The 23,741-nt window shown below is 33.1% G+C and overlaps 2 protein-coding genes across 9 annotated transcripts in view; one reads left to right on the forward strand and one right to left on the reverse strand.

Moving 5' to 3' along the window:
* LOC106471976 (integral membrane protein 2C-like) overlaps positions 1–11,052 on the forward strand; it is a 31,391-nt gene extending 20,339 nt beyond the window's left edge. Inside the window, exons 3-6 of the mRNA XM_013932603.2 lie at positions 619–891; positions 1,230–1,340; positions 6,564–6,741; positions 7,759–11,052. Coding sequence (XP_013788057.1) covers positions 619–891; positions 1,230–1,340; positions 6,564–6,741; positions 7,759–7,871 — 675 coding nt within the window. The 3' untranslated portion in view covers positions 7,872–11,052. The remainder of the gene's footprint in view (positions 1–618; positions 892–1,229; positions 1,341–6,563; positions 6,742–7,758) is intronic.
* A 701-nt stretch (positions 11,053–11,753) lies between these two features.
* Positions 11,754–23,741, reverse strand: part of LOC106471975 (zinc finger protein OZF-like) — a 26,488-nt gene continuing 14,500 nt past the window's right edge. For 7 of the 8 annotated variants that reach the window (XM_022400589.1, XM_022400587.1, XM_022400584.1 and 4 more), the window contains exons 4-6: positions 21,567–21,679; positions 20,647–20,821; positions 13,762–15,608 (exon numbers count right to left, since the gene is read on the reverse strand). In XM_022400589.1, coding sequence (XP_022256297.1) covers positions 14,605–15,608; positions 20,647–20,821; positions 21,567–21,679 — 1,292 coding nt within the window. In that variant the 3' untranslated portion in view covers positions 13,762–14,604. Of the gene's footprint in view, positions 12,485–13,761; positions 15,609–20,646; positions 20,822–21,566; positions 21,680–23,741 lie in introns of those variants that run through there. The other variant, XM_013932602.2, reaches the window with a different exon arrangement.

Genomic DNA, 23,741 nt, shown 5'->3' on the forward strand with positions numbered 1-23,741 from the left:
TTTTAGCTATTGGTAGAATGTAAGTTTGAACCAAGCTTACTCTGTTATGGTAATTAATATCAACATGTACTGGGTTTTTAAATGTTTTTAGCTATTGGTAGAATGTAAGTTTGAACCAAGCTTACTCTGTTATGGTAATTAATATCAACATGTACTGGGTTTTTAAATGTTTTTAGCTATTGGTAGAATGTAAGTTTGAACCAAGCTTACTCTGTTATGGTACTTGATATCAACATGTACTGGGTTTTTAAATGTTTTTAGCTATTGGTAGAGTTTAAGTTTGATGAACGAAGCTTACACTGTTATGGTATTTGATATCAATGGATACTGGGCTTTTAAATATTTCTAGGTATTGACAAAACATGCAAGTTTGATGAACCAGGCTTACTCTGTTACGGTATTTGATATCTATATGCACTGGGTTTTTGAATGTTTGTAGATATTGAAAATCTGTTTAGAATCATTTTTGTGAAATTGTGAAAAAAAATCTTTTATTACATCTGCATATTATTTTCAGTCATTTTTTCAGACTAAGTGTACCTGTTTATTATATTTCTTTGAAACATTCACAGTTGTGATGTAAATTTGAGTTTATTTTTGATACTATATGTGTTTTAGTTTCATCAGTTCCGGGGCTGGTGCTCTGTACCTTACAATGCATATGCCTTAGATCAGAAACAAGCTGTGTCTAGTAACTATAGAAACTACAAAGAAAAGAATTACTCATCACCACCAAGCAACATGGTGCAAGTAACTAAGAACCTTTATGCATACAGGAACTTCTTTAGGGAAGCATTTGAGATAGACATAGAATATGAAGAATATGAAGAGATTGAGGTACCAGATTTCTCTCATGGTCGACACGGACGCTTTATTCATGATTTTGTTGTGGTGAGTCTCGAGAGGCTACTAAGTATTCTTTTCCCATGTTAGGTAAAATTTTTAAACATTTTATCATTGTTTTATTTTTACATTAACTGTGTATTTAGCCATATGGGTACTATACAGAATAATTTGAAATAATTTTAATGCAATAATACAAGGTGTATCCATAGTTTGTTTAAAAATACGTGTAGATTGTGGGATTCGAAAACTAATATTTCTACATTGTAATGACTTGTTGTTGGTTGTGTAATGTTCATAAATATTTGTCATATTATTAGAAGGTTGTGTTATTTCTGTGTACTTTCACAATGAATTTCCTTGACATATAGAAAATTTATTTTTAGAACAAAACTGGAATAGTTGATGTAGAAAGAAGGCGGTGTTTCGTGATGCCTCTCAACCGGAAGCTTATCTATCCTCCACGTTCATTAGTTGATTTGATGTTAAAGTTAGAGGTAAGAGAATACTGAACAACATGCACTGGGTATCTATTGAAAGCTCTCTGAATTTTGAAAGCACCCCATATTGCCAAATCCAAACACTCTTAGATGCATTCTGTATTGTGTGGAATCACTAACTTTTTTTTTTACCTAATTAGTTTTATTGTTTTAAATCCAGTTGTAGGTTAGAATAGATCAGTTATGGAGCTCTTTTGATTTCATAGTATCATTTTGTAGGTGCTTTTGGGGCTTATGTGCAGGCAGAATGGAGATATCCTCACTACATGTAAAATCTTTTAGACCTAGGAAACAAAACTGGGCTTTAAGCTAGAGTGTATGTATAATAGCGAATGTGTTGATCACCTTGTGCATGAAATGTCCAAAATTAATTTGAAAACTTTTATATGATTTTAAATATATATATTTTTTTATTTATATCATAAATTGAACATTAATTACTAAAAGGAAAAAAATAACTTTGATTTTTCATAGTAGTAAAGTAATTATGGTCTTTTTTTTTCTTGTTCATTTATTTTCAACTTATTTTGCTCTGCCACCTCTATCGGCAGAGATGGATGCAGTCTCCCACCGAGTGCTGCTCCAACTAGACTATTCCTAACTTACCTCATGGATTTCATACTTCATGGGCTTTCTTTCCCTTTCTGATCATGTTTGTATATATAGTAGCTCATCTTTGTAATTTCTCTGCACTAGCCCCTCCACCATGTTCTTCTAGCTTTTTTTTAGTGCAGAGAGGTGAGTAGTATTTCTGAAGTCAACATTTTCCTTATTTCAAGATATATTTCAGGATACACCTCTCTGTACCACCTTCTATCCTTCCTACACATTTTCAGTGCATTTAGTTTGCCTCATCAAGAATGAGCCCTGCTTCATTTGCTATTGCTTAAGGGGACTACTGTGCATGGAGGATGTATTGCCCTCTTGCTGGTGAAGGTCTATGTCTAATGATTATTACATCAAATGCTAGAGCAATACATGTTGACACATGTATGAATGGGACCTTTGTTCAAGACTCATGGCATGTGCAGAAAGTTACATGGCAGTATGTGTGAAGCGATAGCTTTTTGTGGTGCAAAGTGGTATAGTTTCAGATAAGGAGAATGTTAATTTTTAATTATTCATGGCAATAAACTAATTATAGTTTTTGTTTACTTTAAACTGATAGTGTTTACAGATGAGAATATATGAAAACATGAAGTACTTGTTTACTGGATTTTTAACTATCTAACTGAAGCTTGGGAATTGTGTAAGCACTCAGAATTGTATAGGAAGTATTAAAATTTGGGTAGTGCCAAAAACGAGCCTAACTGAAGTTATTTTTCTTTATTAAGTGAATAAAAATATTGGCAGATAATCAGTGATGTTGGATGAGGTGCATAGGATAGATTACTCCACTACCAAAGGCAGCACATTCATGAATGGAGAGCCTGCACACTTGCCATATTTAATATAAGCTACGAAATTATTATGCCTGAAATATTGTCCTACAAAAGTTTATCCACTGTCATTTTGAGCATTGGAAAAAGTAGCCAAAATTAGGTGTGAAATTAAAGTTATTGACGACAAAAACTTGGACTAAATAATTAAGTAACGAGTAGAGGAAATGCAGGATTTAAATCTGGTCAATTTGGCCAATACTCATATTCATTCACAAATATTGATCCGATTTCAATGCGCTTTTACACGCCTAAAGCTTACGTTGAACACATGCATAATTTATGATAATTCGTCATCTTCTAGTACCAAATCAATTTATCAGTGGTACAGTATTGATTTGTAAAAATATTTACCTTCACAACCAACTCGGTTCCACTTTTTTTTGTCTCATAGCCGATGGTATCTGGCAATTCTCATTTTAAAAACGTGGACAAGCATACACTCGTACTGGTTGCCATCATCATTTTACATGAATGGCAATTCACAAAACTATACTGTAGTCCCCGACTTGGATTAATGCAAGCTCATCAATAATCCTTGTGTACTGGATTGTTAGTGCAGCAGTAGTAAACAGTTATTTTAGTCACAATATGAAAATATCGCTCATCATATGTGCTTAAATAAGTAAAGTTGCATGTATGATTTGAAAATTTTTTTTAACAATATTTGAGTGTGTTATCGTGTGCAAGAGATTGCACACTTCATATCTGAAGGACTGCATCACATTTCTACTTTAGACTACTATCAATAATGTATACCATGTAAAATATTAATGTCCTGAGGCCCAGACTTACCTTTACAGGTATTTTTTTCAACTGGAAGCACTTTATCTATTCATGGACCTGTCTTTCATTTGTTATCCCTTCAGCTGACTTAGTAGAGCGCACTTCTGCATGTGACAGGTCTAGGATTTTACAGGTCCCTAGTCATTTTGTTTCTTTTCCTTCTGTGGAATATGCCTCACTTTTGGATGATTTTGACAAACATTTCTGCCTACAGCCCTTGTTTCTGTCTCTTCACTCCCTGATATTGCATACCTATTCTTTTTTACCTGTATGTCATAATGTCTTTTTGGTTGTTTTACTTTATGTGCTTTTTATGTCCTAACTCCATATTGTCCCACATCTTTCTTGTCTTACTCATCTTTGTGACTCTTGCTTTAATCCCAGGTCTTGGCCCTTTTATATTTTTTTATCCCTAATCTCTTGTGTTTGTTCTTTCTGCTTAGGGTACACATCTTTCTCCTTTGTCTCTTCTTTCCAGCCAAGCTCTCTTGTTTATTCACAGCATAAAGATTTTGTTATCCAAGATGCCTCTCTCACGTTTTGGGGCTCTTGCATTCCTAGGAGCCCTGATCACTTTTAGTCATATACGTGTTCTCTTCAATGGGCTCTAAGAGACTATTAGAATATATGCTGTGATGCCCTTATGTATGGTTGGCGGGTAGTTCTCAACACCATCATTCCCTCCAGGGACAGTTCTCCAGAAGAGTGTTCTCTGAATATTAACTTTCTGGTGATATCTGCAGCTTATTGAGTTCGCCTTCTTCTTTGATTGTGATTGTCTAATCATCTCATGATGATCCACTCAGACAACTTCATAGTTTCTACTTCAGTCAACAACTAAGGAGATACCCGCTCTCGGGTCCTGTGCATTATTGTTTTGAACTCCCTCTCATGAGGTAACTTTCTTTGTATTCACCTTATGTCATGTCCCTGGGGTTTGAATCTGATGGTAGATTGCTTCTTCCATTTTTTGGTTTCATGTTGGATTTTTTTCCATTTAAGAGTCCCTCAGATTGATGATTTTATGAATCCCACTTTGGAGATCTTTCCTTTATCAACATCAGTTGTCCATTTTTCACATCAGAGTGTTGCACCTTTGTCTTCATACGTGTTTATTTGTCTTTTCTCTTCCAAGACACATGATATTTTCCTGCAGTGTAGCCCATTTTCTCTCTCTCATTCTTGTGGACCTCCTACTCTTGCCTTCTCTCAGTGGAAATGAGCTATCTACTACCATTGGTCTTTCTGTTGCTCTCTTAAGCTAGGTCATCCTATTCTTTCACATGTTATTTCCTTCTTCACTTGGCTTTTCTATAAAGGCATGTATGTCTTGACCATTGCAAGATATTGACATTCTCCAGTTTACCCAGAGACTAGTGTACTGAGTTTTGCCAATAATCTCTATGTCATTCATGCATTTCATAACATCTCCATTTGTGCCTCATGATTTCTGTACACATTTTAATTAATTACAAGTTCCTAAACTAATGCAAAGAACAACAACAAACCAAACAGGAGAAGGCAAGACTCACCAAGTCGAATGTTACATGAGGAACTACAACCTGCATTCCTTATCTAAGTGCCATTAGAACATACTGAGTGGCCAACATTGCCTCACATGTAAAAAGTACCCCAAATCAACATCAAATGGGGAATAATAGAAAACGTTGAACCCATCCGTCCGTGCTAAGTGCGTACCATTGAGATGAGGTTTTCTGAAAGACTGCTTTGGCAATGTATTTATACAATTGACATGACTGTTTCTGTGCATTTTACTTTTTTAGTCTTGTACTTGCTGTCTTCAGTCATAGTAGCCTATTACACTGTCTCTTGATCAATTCCAGACGATTTGAAAACATTTGAGATATGCCCCTCCTGTGTGTGTGTGCATCCACTTACCACTGGCAGACTACTAGACTGATTGTCACCAAATCTGGCATGTACTTTTTGGGCCCTCTAGCGAGTGCTGTAGAGGATAACTATTTGGATATGACCTCCCTTGTCACTCCTGGGAACCACATGTCTTTCCTGTGGATTGTTTTCACTTATAATTCTATATAGCCTAAGGATGTATGACAGCTAGCAAAAACAGGTCATTTATACTAGCTGTGATTTAGCTTTCTGGCAAATAATTTTAAGTGTTATTTCTGGTGATTCGATAGGTATGTCTTTCTATAGAATAGTATGAACTCCTGTTCATTCTCCATCTGCTTGAGGTATGCTATGGTTGAACAAACATATCATAGAAGCATCTAGTGTACACGTGACTTGCGTCAGTTTTCCAGATGTATATTCTTCTTGATTATCTTGTGTATTGTTGCCTGGTACACATGAGCAGATTTTGCCCCTGAAGTTTATGGATTTGTATCTGTTACAATATGTCTCACTTTGTTTACTCTGGCTGGGATATGCCTTGTTGCATTTCTCTTTCTGGATGGCCATGGTATCCTAAGTTGATCCATATTCCTTTGCTTTCTAATCCCATTAGGTACAGGGTATATTGCCATCTTGAAAATTCTAAATCCTTGATCTTAACACATCTTTATAATCCAGTGGTAGGTTTATGAACATACAATGCTAAAATCTGGGGTTTGACTCCCTGTGGTAGACAGAGCAGATAGCCCAGTGTGGCTTTGCTCTAAAACAGACAAACACCTCTTTATTATCTAAGTGTATAAGTATTTTGTGAAGGAAAGAGTGGTTTTTCAAATGAACACCTATAAACCATCAAACACATGCAGTTACAAAATATGAGTGATTTGCATCATTACCACTAAGGGCATCTTCCATACTTAAACTATTAGTAATTTTAAATATATCTAACTTATTTTAGAAACTTCCTAAGTGATTTATAATATTAAATGCCATGAATTAATAGCAAAATCTAATAAACTGTAATTATTCTTGAGTAAGCTACTTTATCCTCACCCATTTAATTGTGAGAAAATAACTTATATATCTTACTAGGTTTCTAATAGAATGATTTCCTCATTAGACTGGCTATTATGATGTGAACACAGAAGTTGTTCGAGAAACAATGTATGTTATCACCCCACCTGTCAGCGACAAAAAGAAGCTTGGATACCACATCGCAAGAGTTTGCTCTACGTTTCCTATTTATCGCCTAGAGAGAATGACTGTTCCACAGATTAATACACATTGGCCTCACAGAGGTAGGTAAAATGTTGCAGTGTACATTAGAAAACAGTAAGAAAATGCTGTCCTTGCTCCTGTCATTAGTAACAAAGTATTCTATTGTGGGAACACCCTACTCTCAAAGTTTAACTCATCTTTATTACAACTTGCCTGAAAGTTATTTTTTAATAAATGTAGTGATATTAATTAAACTCAGAAGAGTCTGTATTATCAGGCTGCACCAGTCTAACTAAAATGTTTATAAAATGTCATAAACAAGTATGAGATAATTATCATATTCTATTAGAAAAATTAATTAATTATAAAACATTTTGTTTTGTACAGTATAAACAACTTACAGTTTACTTGTGATGTCTTTAGTATATTTCATTGTGTTTTCTTTACCTCACATATGTATGATTTTTTCTTTGGAACTTCCAAAGTAGAATGTGGTTCACTGTATTCATGTAACAAGTGAAATATGTGTATGATTTTTTCTTTGGAACTTCCAAAGTAGAATGTAGTTCACTGTATTCATGTAACAAGTGAAGTATGTGTATGATTTTTTCTTTGGAACTTCCAAAGTAGAATGTGGTTCACTGTATTCATGTAACAAGTGAAGTATGTGTATGATTTTTTTCTTTGGAACTTCTGTATTTTTTTGTAAGTTTTTAAATGTATGTAGAATTCTTTGAAACTGGTTCATCCAGCTATTTCAGCCCTGTGTTTGAAAGATATAGGTATTGGAATTGTAAATATATTTGTTTTTATGCATGGTAAAATATAACATTGTTCTTTTGTAATATAGGTTTCAATAGATGCTGTATGTTCACTATTTGTTTTTATAATTTTTTAATTAAGTTAATTTAAGAATCTGATACTTTTTTGTTATCTTTCTAATAAAGTAGTTTTTGAAAGCGTGCTAGAGTTGTGATGAGACAAGAAAGTAATTAGTTGGTGAATGTAAGACCTTGGGAGAGTTACAGTTATTTTCATTCTACTGCATTACAAAACAAATAAATTGATGTTGTGTTTATCTCCAATTGTTTTTATAGTTTACAAGCGAAATGCAGAAGAGAAGAACACGTTTGTTGAATTTGCAGGACCTAACATCAGCGAGATTAAAATAGTTAACATCCATCATGCTGTTGGTGCACCTGTAGAGTAGTGATAAAAAAAAACACTATAATTTTGACAGAATGAGTTATTTACATTTTGAATTATTGGCAGTCCTTTCCACTGTATGTATTACTTATGTCTGTAGTGTTTGTAAGATAAAGGCTTTGTGAATTGTTTTCTCTTCTGAATATATTGCTTTTTCTGTGATTGGATTAACATTAAAATGTTATATGTATCTATTGTATTTAAAGGAAGTTTAAATGTGTATAGTTAAAAGGATACAATTACTTTGTTGACTTAATTTCTAAAATTAATTGAGGTAACAATGAATGTACATTCAACATGTTACCAACTTATATTTCAACATTTGTTTATGGTTTTATAAATATAGTTATTAAGAAGGGTTATAAAAACCTTGTTTGATAAGTTAAATTGTGGCTGAAGCATATGTTAATGTGTGTTTGAAATGTTTAAAGTTTTTTCTGTGACATGAAACACACACATATTATTCAAAGGACCAGTAAGTTTGAAATATCATTTCTTTTTATATCAATTTTTGATTTTAGTAAGTTGGTAGTACTTTCACAGCTTTAACACTGCTCTTCAGCCAATGGCTTTTCTTATAGTTCTTGATGTACAGGAGGAAATTAAAGTCTGGCACTCTTTAATATTAACTTGTAACCTTGAGGTATACACTTTGGATTGACCATTAGCTTTTGGACCATATGGTTACGAGTTATTATTAAAAGAATGAAAGACTTCTAATTTCCTCTTAGGCATCTAGCACTATAAGAAGAGCAGTGTTAAAGCTGCAATAACCCTACCAAGCTGCTGAAATCAAAAGTATAAATAAAAAGATACAATATTTTTAAAATTGGTGGTCCTTAAGAAAATCACACCCTTATATATATAATTGTTCACATTACTTTTTGGAAAATACACACTATTGAATCTTAGAATTTTACTTGAATATGAAAAAAAATAGTGTTGGTTTTTATTAAAAACCAGGGTAGGAAAAGAAACTGCAGAATATTAACTCATATTTACATGGATATCTGTTTAAAATTTTAGCTCAACCTTAAAAGCACAGTGTGTTTTGAATACTTATAATAGTATATTTTAAATTATGCATGCAAGTTTCTGCTTGGCAAGACAAACTATCAAAATCTAGATTGTTGCCTGATAAATGTTACTTTGATAGAAGAAGTACTAAGAGAAAGGTTTTATGGTATTCCTATTGCAAGTTTATCTCTAGGTGTTGTTTATTATATCAAACAGTTTATTATCCATTATTAGAAATCTTGATTGTCTGTTTTAACTTATATTTAAAGGAGTAATTGTTGTATAAATATAAATGCAGTTCAGAAGTTTGTATATCAAAGAAAGTACTGAACTGAAGATGCATTCAGTTTTCTTTTATCAAATTTCCAGTAGTAAATGAGAAGGTATTAACCAAATGTGCATAGGATTGATTCATTGGAGAAGAAATGTTGACAGAAGTTCTGAATTTACTATGTCTAACTACATGAAAATAAGTAAAATGTACAAGTCTGTTGTACACACACAAAAAAAAACAGACATGTTAAAAGTATTTGAACTCGAGATATGTCTGTGAATTGCCGACATCAGAGTGAAAAGTGATGTTTATGTGAAGAATAAAAATGCTTTTTTTCCATTGTAGAGTTTGCATATTGTATAACCTCTAGAACCTCCAAAATCCATATCTAGTTTTTCCAGTGTCACTGTATATTGTATCTGGTGTTTACTCTCCTCTACCATGAACTGTCATTAAATCAGTAATATAGGGTAAAATTAATAAATGATGATTCTAACATCAAATACATAATACCATGTTGCACTGTGTAAAAGGCTGTGACATATGCACTTTGACCCCTACCTGTGCACATAGTTAAAGTTTAAACATTTAATTTCTTGTATCTTTGTGTGAAAAAACACTTGTAGGTGAACAGCAAATTAATATTGTATTTTGTTTTTAAGTAAGAAAAAAAATGAAAATAAATAAATTTTGTTTATGTTTCTAATCTTTAAAGTGAATTTTATATAGTTTACTTTTATGTATACTTTCTTGAAGTAATTCAAGGATTAATTTATTATTTTTATGTTCATTTTATTGTTGAATTCTATATTCCAAGCAGCTTGCTAGTAAAAGTTTGTTTATTTTGTTGTTGGTTTTTATATTCCAAGCAGCTTGCTAGTAAAAGTTTGTTTATTTTGTTGTTGGTTTTTATATTCCAAGCAGCTTGCTAGTCAAAGTTTGTTTATTTTGTTGTTGGTTTCTATATTCCAAGCATCTTACTAGTCATTTGCCAAATGATCATTTCTAATTAGCCTTGTAACTTAAGGCAAATGTTTTTTTTCAGCACATTACCTTTCAGAGTTTCTTGTGGTGCATTCCTTTGATGGTCCCAGTATTTAACTTTCTTTTGTTTTCATTTTTCTGTTTATATATATTTCTGTTACATATTATTTATTTGATGTGTTTAATTTTACATTTTTGTTTTATTGACAAAGCAAATCCAGGTCTCTTAATACAGTTAAAAAAAAACTTTACAATTTAAAAATTTCTGTGTGATACAAAAGCTATTGAATTGGCTTAAACTCCTCATGAGTACTGATGAACAGAACAATTTCTTGTACTCTAACAAGTAAGTAAGACTATTTAAAAGTGATTCTGGACTTGCTCATATTTAACTGTGTACAAAAACAAAACATCATATTTCTGAAGTACGCAGTTATATTCCTGATTTTAGTTCACCTTCAGTATGTTCTATTAAAGACGATAGAAGATCACTGCTGAAAGTAGAACTTTTCTAGTTCCCTATTCTAATCATATAAATGTGTAGGAGACCCTAAATCTAGAGTGTTTTAACCTTACTACATATTAAAGTAAGTTACTCAGGCCTGAATGTAACTGAAGACATTTGGGGTTTTCTCGCTTAACTTTTTTTTTTTTTTCATGTTCCCAAATGACGTGCTTGTTCGTAGATGTTAAGCCAGAAATGTGATAATCAGTTAGATTTTTATGAATGTTTGTGTTAAGTGAAAAAGTTTAAAGAAATTGTCAGTTTTAAACAGCTCTTGTAAATTATGGGTATTTATTTGAAATGCCCATATTGAATTGTTCTGGAAATTAGTAGGGAAGTTGAGAAACCATTTAAAGAAGTTGATGTAATTCTGGTAATATATGAAAATAAAATTCTAGTGTTGTATGATGGGTATTTCTTTGTTTACATGTAAGTTACTCAAGACTGCTTGTCATTTGGTTGAATCAGGTACAACTTGTTCAGTATATTAGCTGACTTTAAGTAAAATATCCTGTTCTGTGATGTAAAAGCAGGTACTTTGGTAAAGAAATTTCATGGCTTAAATGTTTACTATTTACTTGTTAGATAGTCAACCACACTCAAAATTTCCTGCAAATCAAAGTCAGATTTTATATTTAAACGTTTTAGGAGATACTAATTTTAAATACACTATTGGCCTGAATATAAGGCAACCCCCCATTTTCAGAAAGAAACAAAATTTGAGTGTCATAACATTTGAATAAAAAATACGCACTTGATTTATTCCACTGTAAATTCAAACAAATATCAAAAGATTACAAGTATTTTGGAAGATAATTAAGGTATGTGGAATTTTAATTTAATTTGAAATGCAGCATTTCTTATGGATAACAAGTCTAAAACTTGCAATTGGGAGGTCATACCTCCAGGGATGACAACCAAATTGGTATTTACTTTGTGAATTTCTGTTAAGTGTCTCCTAAATGCATCAAGTACAAGCATCGATCTCATTCCTGGCTTTCTTCCCCAAATGACTTTAAGCTAATCCTAAACAAGTCTTTCTTTCATCCAACTCTTTTCTTGTACTATCACTCCAGAAGGCAAATTTTCTTTAGGCATTGTTTTTCTCTTCAAAATGACATATGGAGGAGGTTTTGTGCAATCTGCCAGAACTGTAACACTAGATTTCTCCTTTCTGTTTGTTTTAACAATACTGTTTTTTCTCCCTTATTGTGAACAGTAACATTTGCAGGCATGTCAAAGAACACCCGTGCTTGATCTGTATTACCCATGCAACTAAGTGGATACCCATACTTTTTCCTTATGCCTATAACAAGGTGTTGAAATTAAATCAGTTTTGCATTGTAATCTTCAAGTAGCTTTTGTGCCAAACTTGTACGTCATCTCAGAGCTAGCCCATTTCGTTTCATCATTCTTTTACACCATCCCAAGCTTGCTTTAAATTCTGTTTCCGATATGTTTAAACTTTTGGCAATTTCTTTGCCTTTAAACTGGATAACTTCTCTTGTTATTGGAAATCCTTTGTCTCGCATCCCTTTAACATACTGAACAACACATTCGTCAAGTTCTTCATAACGTCCATTTTTAGGTCCACGAAATGCCTTTCTAGTAGAATGTGCATTAAGGAGTTGAGTCTTTTGTTTCCGCCAACGCCTCACATTATTTTCAGTTACACCAAATTTTCTAGCAGCGGTACAGTTGTTTGTTTTTTCTGCCTCATGCACCACCATAATTTTAAGATTTGCATCATAACTCCGTCGTAATCCTTTGTTAATTTGACACTTTCTTGTTCCCTGTCTTTCAATGTGGTCATTCATTCTTGCACAAGGGTCAATCACTAAAATGAGACTCACAGATAATCATTATTATAAAACTTAAAACAAGCACAGTCAAAGCAATAATGCACCAACAAAAATCAGTACTATAACTAAACAGCCTGCAGGTGGATTAGTTGCAAGAATTGGCAATGACCCTGAGTGAACATCTGGCACGCATGCATAGACAGATGCTAACTGGACATTCAGGAATGTGACAGGCTAGAGTAGGGGGAAGGGGCCTGTAGTTGGCCACAATTATAAGGCAACTATGAATTTTACAGCCTAACTAATAATAAAAAACATTGCCTTATAATTGGGCCAATACAGTAATGTTTTGCAAAATTTTTTGCATATGAAGAGATGTTTCATATTTAAACATTTTAAAAGATATAAAGGTGTAGAGATTGCATTAGAACATTTAAAAAATTTTCAAACTTTCCTCATAAGAACATTAAGTTTTATATATATATATATATAAAGATTATAGACAGTACTATATTTTTTTCTTTCTCAAAACTTCTGCATATGTTTGTTTGTTGTTAAGAACATAACTACAAAATAAGCAGGTTATGCTCTGCCCACCGCGAGTATTGAAATCCCATTTGAAGCATACAGAGCCTTCAACATTTACTGCTGAGCCATCTGGAGACAATTGAATATGGAAATCAAGTTTTATGTTTAATGCTTTTACAAGATATAAAGTCCATAGATGGTACTAGAATATCTTTTTATTTTTTCAAGATTCATATTTAAATATTCTAGAAAATACAGTACATTAGGCATTGAAAAATGAAATTTTTTTTTCAAAATTTCTACATATTAAGAAAACGTTTTATATTTAAAAGATTAACGTTAGAGTAGAAATGGTACTGGAATGTTTATCTTATCTTCCTTAATGTTGCATTTTTTACAAAAAGTAACTTTAATGATAAAAAAAATGAACATAATAATTAATAATTAGTATCTTCTTTTGAATTTAACTCTTTAAAAAAAAAAGAAAGAAAAATACATTATAGCCTAAATATATAAGGTATATTTTCATATTTTACCTTCCATAACATCAGTTTTTTAAAAAAGGAAATAGTAATATGTAAAAACAAGTTTGGTTTCATTTCTTCTGGCCTCTAACAGGCTGTATTTGTGAAACACTTAGCCCCAAACCTTTGTATAGATATTCTTGTTTAAGTTTTCATTAATTTACAATGTGACTATATTAATGTTAACAGAACCAGGTCAACTATATTATAGTTATCTGTAGTGAAAATTAACACAAAAAAGGGTTGATTAGCAGTACCAGTACAGTTCAGAAAGTTACTGATTTTATTTCTTTGGTATTACACATTACAGCACTGAGATTAATTGTACATTGTCAATATTTCAGAACATTCCTGAACTACAAGCAGAAGTTCATTAGATTCAAGGTGATTCCTGAACTGCAAGTGGTAACAAGTGTATGCAAATAACTTTTTATAAAAACAAAAACTAAGAAGTTATGCAACAATATATCTATTTAATATGGATTATGAACCAACAAAATAATTTGAAATTTGCTATAAAATGTTCTAGATTCTTTAAATAAAATCGGAAGATAAGCAAAAACCAAGGTTTGTAATATTAACATAATTTACATACATAATATCATTAAATGTGTACAATTCAGAATGTGTAACAATACACATTTTTTTTTCTCCTAAGCTTACGAAAATCATTAAAAGGGTTTTATATTATAAAGCAGCAATCTTATTTGAGAATTTTTCTCTCATGTCTGGCGAAAAGTGCATGACAAAGTGTATCTTACTTATATTCTTGAATATTTTCTAAATAAGTAACTTCTGGAAAGACAGAGCCACAAACTTCCTATCTGGATTGCTTCTCTACAGATTATACCATCCAGTGTTTTAGCCCACTACTGCTTCCAATCTTTACCTCACACTAAATAGAGGTGGAATTGTTGGCTTTGTTAATGAACTGATAGTTTCTTGTTAGTGAATATCTGTCCTCATGTTCAGAAAAAAAGGCCTAGCTAGAAGATTATACCTATTATCAATAACCAGTAATTTCTATCAATAATGTGATACATTCCTGCTGGTGTACATCCCTTATGGCTCGTCAGTTTACCATTTGGTACAAATATTTTGCTTTACAATAGAAAACTGTATGGTTTCTCTTTAGTGTGCGTCTTCTTGTGTTTTTTTAAAATGCCATTGCTTCTAAAATGTTTTCCACACACTATACAACTGTATGGTTTTTCTCCAGTGTGTATCCTATTATGTGTTTTTAGGTTACCCATTATTCCAAATTTTTTACCACACACTACACAAATGTATGGTTTCTCCCCAGTGTGTACTAACTCATGACTTTTCAGTTCACTACTTGTTATAAATTTTTTGCCACATGCTGAACAACTATGTGGTTTCTCACCAGTGTGTATCCTCACATGTTTTTTTAGGTCACACTTTGTTCTAAATATTTTGTCACACACAACACAACTGTATGGTTTCTCACCAGTGTGTACCCTTTCATGTTTTCTCAGGTTACCCATTACTCCAAATTCCTTTCCACAAACCACACAACTGTATGGTTTCTCCCCAGTGTGTATCCTCTCATGTTTTTGTAAGTTCCCCATTGTTCCAAAATCTTTGCCACACACAGAACAACCATATGGTTTCTCCCCAGTGTGTATTCTCTCATGTATTTTTAGGTCACTCTTTGTTCTAAATTCTTTGCCACATACTATACAACTGAATGGTTTCTCCCCAGTGTGTATTCTGTCATGTTTTTTTAGGTCGCTCTTTGTTCTAAAATCTTTTCCACATGCTATGCAACTGTATGGTTTCTCCCCAGTGTGTATCTTCTCATGTTTACTTAAGTCACTCTTTGTTCTAAATTCTTTGCCACATGCTATACAACTGTATGGTTTCTCCCCAGTGTGTATTCTCTCATGTTTTTTTAGGTCACTCTTTGTTCCAAATTCTTTGCTACACACAGAACAGATATATGGCTTCTCCTTAGTGTGTATTCTCAAATGTATTTTTAATTTACTATTTGTTCCACATTCTTTTCCACAGATTACACAACTGTATGGTTTATCACCACCCTGAGGTAACTGACTTCCACAACAGATGTCCACACCAGACTTGATATCTAAATAATAATTTTATCATACATTACTTTGTTTGATTAACTTCTAAGTAATTTGAAACAGTCTAATACAATTGATACAAATGTCAATAACTCTGAAAAAAAATTATTTAACTAAAACAAGAGATGGAATGGTGGAAGTTAACACTTTTCTACCTGGAAATGTATCTTGGATAGATTCCTCTCCACAGAACAGCTAGAACCTCTACTCTGATCCCACAGTTTTTTTTTTTGCATGGACCAAACTTTTCAATGAGCTCTCACCCTATTCATACTAACATTTACTGCAATAACATGTGGTAATCAGCATTAGGCTATAGCACTCCACTCCTCCATGCACAGTACTCTCCTTGAGCACCTCATGTAAACAAGAAGCTCATTCTTGATGAAGTAAGACATTGGAAGAATAGTAGATGTTTTTGTGGAGTATTTATGTAAAATACATTTTCAGGTAAAATAAATGTTAACTTCAGAAACAATACTCACTTCTTCACACAACAGATAGCTAGAAACCCACACTGTGACAATGATAGAAGGACCAGTGTACAGAAGTTGAACAAATGAATTCCATTTTTGAGAGTATAATGACAGAAGTGGAGATCTTGAGGGTGTTGTATCTCACTCGGGGGATCTAGTGAGAGACTACATCTATCTCAAGTTGGGAGAACTCTTCACCCCATACATGTGGTGAGCAGCACTTGGTGAGAGACCACATCCATCTCAAGTAGGGAGGACTCTTCACTCCATATATGTGGTGAGCAGCACTTGGTGAGAGACCACATCCATCTCAAGTAGGGAGCATTTGGTGAGAGACTATATCCATATCAACCAGACAGTACTCTTCACTCCATATATGTGGTGAGCAGCACTTGGTGAGAGACTATATCCATATCAACCAGACAATACTCTTTGCTCCATATGTGTGGTAAGCAGTACTTGGTGAGAAACTGCACTCATCTCAAGCAGAGAATAAAAGTGGTTGTTCAGAAAATTTCTAAGAAACATCCTGCTTTTTTACTAATGTTTTGCAAAGATGTGTGAAATATGAAGGCTGTAAATTGCCCATTATATCCCAGGGAGTCAACATACCATAGAAGTTAAGTGTGGCTGTACAGTATAGGAGAAATACTTGCAAGAATATGTAGATTCAGTGATGAATCATACCAGATCCGCATCCCGAGAATTTGTGACATATCTTTGTCACAACCACTGGTTCTTAGTTTTGGAGTGGTCTATAACATACTTTCAACAATATGATACTATCCTTGTTTTACTTCCAACCAAGGGGTGCATCCACTTCATCTCATACAAATGGGATTTCACTAACATGAAAGGCAGCACCAGTTATTGGTGTTCCATTGTCTCTGTTTTTCTTATGTGCTTTTCTTTTTCTTGTGATAGGCAAAGCTGTAATGGAACAAAATTGTCAAAAACAATGATTCAGTCTTCAACGCTATTCTTAAATGAAGGCCTAGTGGTTAGGGCACTCAACTCACAATTTGAGGGTCACAGTTTGAATCCACATCACCAAGTATGCTCATGCTTTTAGCTAAACTATTCTTAAATTTCTTGTCTTGTAAAACTTCCTTGATTGATACCAAATCCCTAGTACTTACAAGTTGAGGTTGATAAACACCACCAAAAAGAGCCACTTCCCATAACATCAGTGCAAGATGATTCCAGTAGTCTGTCGGGTCCCTAGCCTTTAGCTGCCAAACAGGAGCAATCTTTCCTCTAAGTTCTCAAATTCCATAACTTACTGCAGTATGAGATGAAGTTGACATACTCACCAAATATTCTCCTTTACATGCTCAAGGTCAGTTGCACTAAGACCAAAAGATCCCTAAAGTTGTTTGGTACTTTGGGGTTATCAAACATGTGTCCTTCCAAAGCAGCTCAAATAACACTTGAGGGCTTAAGTATATTAGAACTGTACTCTGGCTAAATGAAGACAAAGTCACCAGAATCATCAAGATTTTGATCATAAATAACAAAACTCCAGACTCAAAATGAAGGTCAGATAAATTCAAATTATTCAAGCTAGGTGTATAGATTGAAAACAGGTCATAACTAGTCAGTGACAACTATTACTCTCCTCTTTTTCACCTACTTTTAAACATTTAAGTTCAATCCAACTGAAATATCTTGCAAAGTGAGCTAAAACTGTTTTCTCTCTCTCTCAGACATAGTGTATTTCCATTACCCTAATCCTTCCATGAAAATGCAATACCTGCCAAATATTTCAATGTAAAAATTGAAACATTCTCTGACCAGTATTAATGCAAGTAATACTTACTTGCTTACAGTTAATTTCAAATCATGAAGTCTTAACATCCACATCAAATTCTGTATTTACATCCATATGTTGCTTAATAGTTGTCTTCTTTCCATACCTGATTCATTAAGTCATGTTTTATAACATCAACCCTTTTGTTGCATAATTAAATTTAGGGCTGGTTCCCAAAAAGTGCCAATTATCCACTAAAAATTAAATTCGGAATTTTATCTTTTCTAGCCCTTTTCCAATATTAAAAGGAGACAATATATTTCCTACATCTGGCACAACCTGATATTTGTACCATATAAAGAAAATTTGTGATTTACATCCAAAAACTGAGAAAAAAATGTGGAACTCATCATTCTGTAAATGGTATATAATTTGATTGAAATATGTCGGTAAACAGCTAATTTACTTGTTTGTTATACATCATGATAATGACAATGAAAAATATAACATTATATACATTATGAACAACTATTTTATCTATATACAGAATACTGAAGAATAAAGCCAATATCGTAAATCTAAAAATATATACAGTAGCTATATATCATACAAATCCATTACAACAGTACTTCTAGGTGTTGTATATGCTTTGAATATTTACTTTTACTGCATTGACACACTTCATTATACCTAACCTTTTTGTGATACTCCTCAAAGTATGGCACAACACACAAGGGAGGCTTATCAATACATTGTCCACAGTAATAGGTAGTTTGCTTTCACTTGCACTTCTGTTTTTATATACATTTTGCAGGCAGGATGATGCACACAGCACAAATGGGCTATTACTTTTTATCCTCAAAATGCCTAAGTAAATGGTGCTATACTAACCTAGCATCAGTTGGTTCAGAACTCATGCAAACCCTTTTACTTGAAGTTCTTCAGGTATATCCTTCAAGCAAGCCATGTAATACCTTCTCTCTGAACTTTTAGTCAATTTATTGCTGGGGTTTTATGCATTGTAACAAATATACCCATTGACAAGTGCTACCTCAATAATAAAATGCCACAATGTTTGGTACTATTTTTTGTGCTTCCTATGAAAAGAATAAGTAGAGCACAGCTGGTTGAACTTATCGACCCCTCCCATATATTTATTATACAAAATTGGGTTTCATTACACTTCTTATACCGTTTTTTTTTATTGTACTTGTACTTTACTCACACCTGCATTACCTACATTTGATATCATGTTTACCTTACCCGTGTCCTGCCATGTACAGACAAACATTATTTTTTCATCATTTTCTATGTTGTTGGGAGTTCCCCACGCTTCATTTATAGTCTTCATTTCTGTGAGTAAACCTTTTCTATTTGTATGCACTGTGCCACATGCATCTATTTTCTTCACCCTCAGGATATCAAAAAGTTGTACACTTGAATAAAATTCGTCCAGCTACACTATATGCCCCTTATTCTCAAATCCATTTAATATGAAACAACCCTATAATAACCCACGGTCTTGGATGTTTGTGGTTTCTTTGCCTGTGTATACCTAAAATTTTAACAGATATCCAGTTGAGAGAATCACACAGCAACCAGACTTTGACGCCTCATTTTGCACTAGGTTTGTTTGGGAGATACTGCATGAAAAGTAGCCTCCCCTTCAATTTCAGCATCAACTCATCAAAAAACATCTTTAATCATGGACATGTTGGAATTGCTTCAAATTACATCATCAGTATTAAATATTTTATTTACAATATTCTAACTTAAAAAAATCTGCATTAGCTATTAAGAAGGTAATTTTTTATACATCAAAAGTTTAGAAAAAAATTTAAACGGTAACAATATCATGGAATGTGCTGTTAATCTGTCATTGTTATAATTATTATTTCACTCAATCTTTTACATATATTTAATTATCCCTACTGTGAATGTTTTAATATTTTGTAGGTCATTGCTGTAAATTCACAATTATCACTGCTAAGTATTTTCTGTTCTTTTCTTTATTAAATCTTCAACTTTTCATTATTAGTGGTAAGGATCTTAAACTGAATATTATAACTTTATACAAACATTTGCAAAGGCTTTTATTTCACTGTCTAATTCATGTTATTTTCCATTAATTATTATATGTTATTTTTCTCAGCTTACTGCTTCATTTTTTTCTTTGCTTCAACTGTATAATTCTCACTCTTGGGCTGGGAGTGGCCTAGTAGTTAGCAAGCCAAAATGTGAACACGTGGTTACTGGCTTACTTGTTTTGAATTTCATGCAAAACTACTCAAGGGCTATAGTTTAGCAGTGACAGATTAGAGGGAGGGCAGCTAGTCAACACCACCCACTGCCAACTCTTGGGCTACTCTTTTACCAATGAATAGTTAGATTGATTATCACATTATAACAACCCCATGGCTGAAATGGTGAGCATGTTTGATGGTGAGGATTTGAACCTGCAACCTACAGATTGTGACTGGAATGCCATAACCACCAGGCCATCTGCCAGACCTCGTGGTTACTGTCCCATTACCATTCACTAATATGAATCCTACAGTCTATTAGGCTGGGTGTGGCCTAATAGTAAGCAAAAATGCAAGCTCAAGGTCTAAAGGTCTGTAAAATTGTGCTCTACACTATGAGGTCATGACTGTATTATAAGAATGAAGGTGAAAACTCACTATTTGCTTAGGGTAATCAGAAAATGACAATGGGATCAATATCACGTGTTTCACAATTCTGTAAAATGGCCAAGAATTCAACATTTCCAATCAGTGCCAATTAATTTAGTTTTTAGGACAGGTTTCTACTTACCACAAGTAATTTCTGACCCAAGTTCAGTTTTTTGTAAATCTTTTTGAAATTCAGTTTCTGTTTTCACATTCATAACACTATCCACATCATCATCATTGCTGTCACTGAACTTTGAAATAATCTCATCTTGAAGTACATCACCAGGCTGTTCTGTTTTCACTCTGACTAATATGTTCTGAAATCAAACACATTCAAAAGATCAATAAAATAACAAGGGGCATCACTAACGTCGACAAATACATAAAGTCTTCACAGTTGACTAATTAAACTTACACATATATACATATATATACACATAAAACCTAACATTTCAAAGTTGGTAATCTATAACAACCTGTACAAAACTATTTAAACATTTACAAGATTTAAAAATGTTTTTAGTTAAATCTTTCAGCACAGGCTTCGTCCCCTGGACTGACCTCGTAACCATTTTGTGCTTGTTATAGTTTTCATGCTATAACCTTTAAATTAATAAGAGAATGTTAACAAAATTTGGCAGATTACCAGTGAACAATACAATGCTTTCATACACAAAATATAATCTTTTTTTATTAAGTCTTAAGGTTTGTAAAGTAATGTTCTCCTCATGCTTTTTTCTTTTCACATGTTGCCTATCTATCATGCAAAGTAATTTTTATCTTAACATTAAAAATACTTTTATGCATCAGAAAATTTTCAAATTTCACATGTGAAATCTTTATAATGTCCAGATAGTCATCAAATGTTTCTTAAGAAAAAACTTTATATTTTATGTGTTATTTTCAGTAATGAATCTCTGTATGGGTTCGGTAGATTTGAACAATCTCGCAACCACCATAAAAAATTAGGAAATAAATATAAATTATGCCTCTTTCATACATCATTACAGCTATATATTCACTTTAATAAGACAACTGTAAAAGTTTTATTGTAGAAATTACCTCCATTTTTTCTGTTTCTTCATCACAGTTCTCTTCTTTTTCTTCTTTTGCTACATCAAACTTCAAAATGGTATGTGAAGAGCTTTCTGCTAAGGAATCTGCTTTTCCTGTTGCTAGAAGTACAAATAATGTAGATTTGTCTATAACCAAACTTAATATACATCATGCTTCACTAAATCATAATCAATATCCACTCACTGTATCTAACTGAACAGAGATCTTATATAATTTCTTTTCTAGTGTGTAGATACACTGATATACACCAGAAAGTATCGATTATCAGCAGGGTGCAGGTTCTGAAAATGTTAACTAGAGAATAATTTCAAACATGAAGAACAAAGGAAAAACAAGAAATACAAGCAGACAGCTACAAAGTCTTTATACATACACAGTATAAGTTTCTACTAACTGGCCAGGCTGTACACTCCCAGCAAGTCTGATGAGGCCTGGTATTAGATATGAAAAACAGATACAGTGTGGTTGAAATGTTGTTATACACTCAACCACTAGTATGCCTCTTGTACTCTGAAGATGTGGGTGATAGTTTGGCTCATTGGATAAAAATCTGGCTGGACGGAAGAGTGTAGAGGGTCATTATGTCTCTATAGAGAAACATTTTTTTTTTGTTTCTTCTTCTTTCAAACACTTGGTCCAATGCACCTAAGCACCTTTTTTAAATTTTTAGGCTTTTTTATGGATTTCATGAGGTTAAAGGTAAAACAATCCAAAAATGCATATTACTGGCTCTTGTGCAGTCATATTTACAGAAACCAAGATGAAAATTTGTGCAAGTATAAATTTTCTTTCCCAAAAAAGGACATATAAAAAAAAAAGTTGGATTTGCCTATTTTGAGCCTTTTTAGGGGGGGTCAGAGCTAAAAAAAAAGCATAACTATAGGGGTTTTGTTTCATTTCTTGGCCATATTTTAACCAATCTACATGGGATTTGGTACAAAGATATTCTTTGCAGCTCCCAAACAGATACAGACAATTTTGATATTTTTGCCTTTTGCTAAATTTTTCAGCAAGGAAAGCACAATTTGGGGTTTTCATGAACTATTCATGCATATGTCAACCAACTTACATGGTATTTGGTACAAAGATACCTCCTAGCAGGCCCCAATCAGTTATATATAATTTTTTTTATTTTTCATGATATTTCTGGTATCTAAACTGGCTATGTTGGGATTATATGGCAAAAACATGTTGCTCTTGTCTGCAAATGTTGGCCTCTTTAATTAAAAATGGAATTCAGCCAAGCTTGATTAATGTCATAAGCAGAGTACCTTAGGGCTCAGTATTAGAACCTTTGCTCTTTTTGACTTAATTTTGCTGATGATATTAAAGTTTTGGGTGTTGCTGGCTTTCAGGAGGATGCTGCTGCTTTACAAAAATGCTTAGATTATTTGTTGACATGGGCAAATAAATGGCAGATGGCTTTTAACCATAATAAATGCAAGGTAATGAATGTGAGTTATCATAATTTGAATTTTGAGTTTAATTTAGATGCAAATGGCATTAACAGTGTTACAGAAGAAATGGATCTTGGTCTTCTGGTTGATTAATTTCTTAAACCTTCTAAGCAATGTGCTGTTGCTAGTGGTAGGACAAATAGGATTATAGGTTATATCTACAGAAATAATGAATACAAGTCTAAAGAGATTGTAATGTCACTGTATAGGTTTTTTGTTAGACCACATTTGGACTATTATGTTCAGTCTTGGGCTCCTTACCTTAGAAAGGACATTGAACTGTTGAAAAGGGATAAGGGGAGGGCTACTAAAATGATACTTGGATGGAAAGATTGTCATAAAATAACTGGTTAAGGTCTCTAAAATTGTCTTCTCTTGATCAAGCTTAGTAACTAAGATGTATTTTACTCTTGAAAAAATATGAAATTTCAAGCAGACTAAAGACACAACCTACCTCATTGAAATCTTGGTTCAAAAGAAAGAAATGGTGCTAGCCACGTTAGAAAGGTTGAGAAAACCACTAGGGAACATTCTGAGCTTCCGATTGGTTATTCATGTCATATATATAAGAAAGTGTTTCCAAAAATGGAAAGAGGTGGGTGGGGTGCCACTGTGGTTTATTTATAACATGAGCAATATCTTAGCAAATTGAAAAGATAAGACCTTATTTTATATTCTAGCTTGTCAATATCTGTAATTTGAG

This window comes from Limulus polyphemus, unplaced genomic scaffold (assembly GCF_000517525.1).
Source record: "Limulus polyphemus unplaced genomic scaffold, Limulus_polyphemus-2.1.2 Scaffold4998, whole genome shotgun sequence".
Classification (NCBI taxonomy): Eukaryota; Metazoa; Arthropoda; class Merostomata; order Xiphosura; family Limulidae; genus Limulus; species Limulus polyphemus.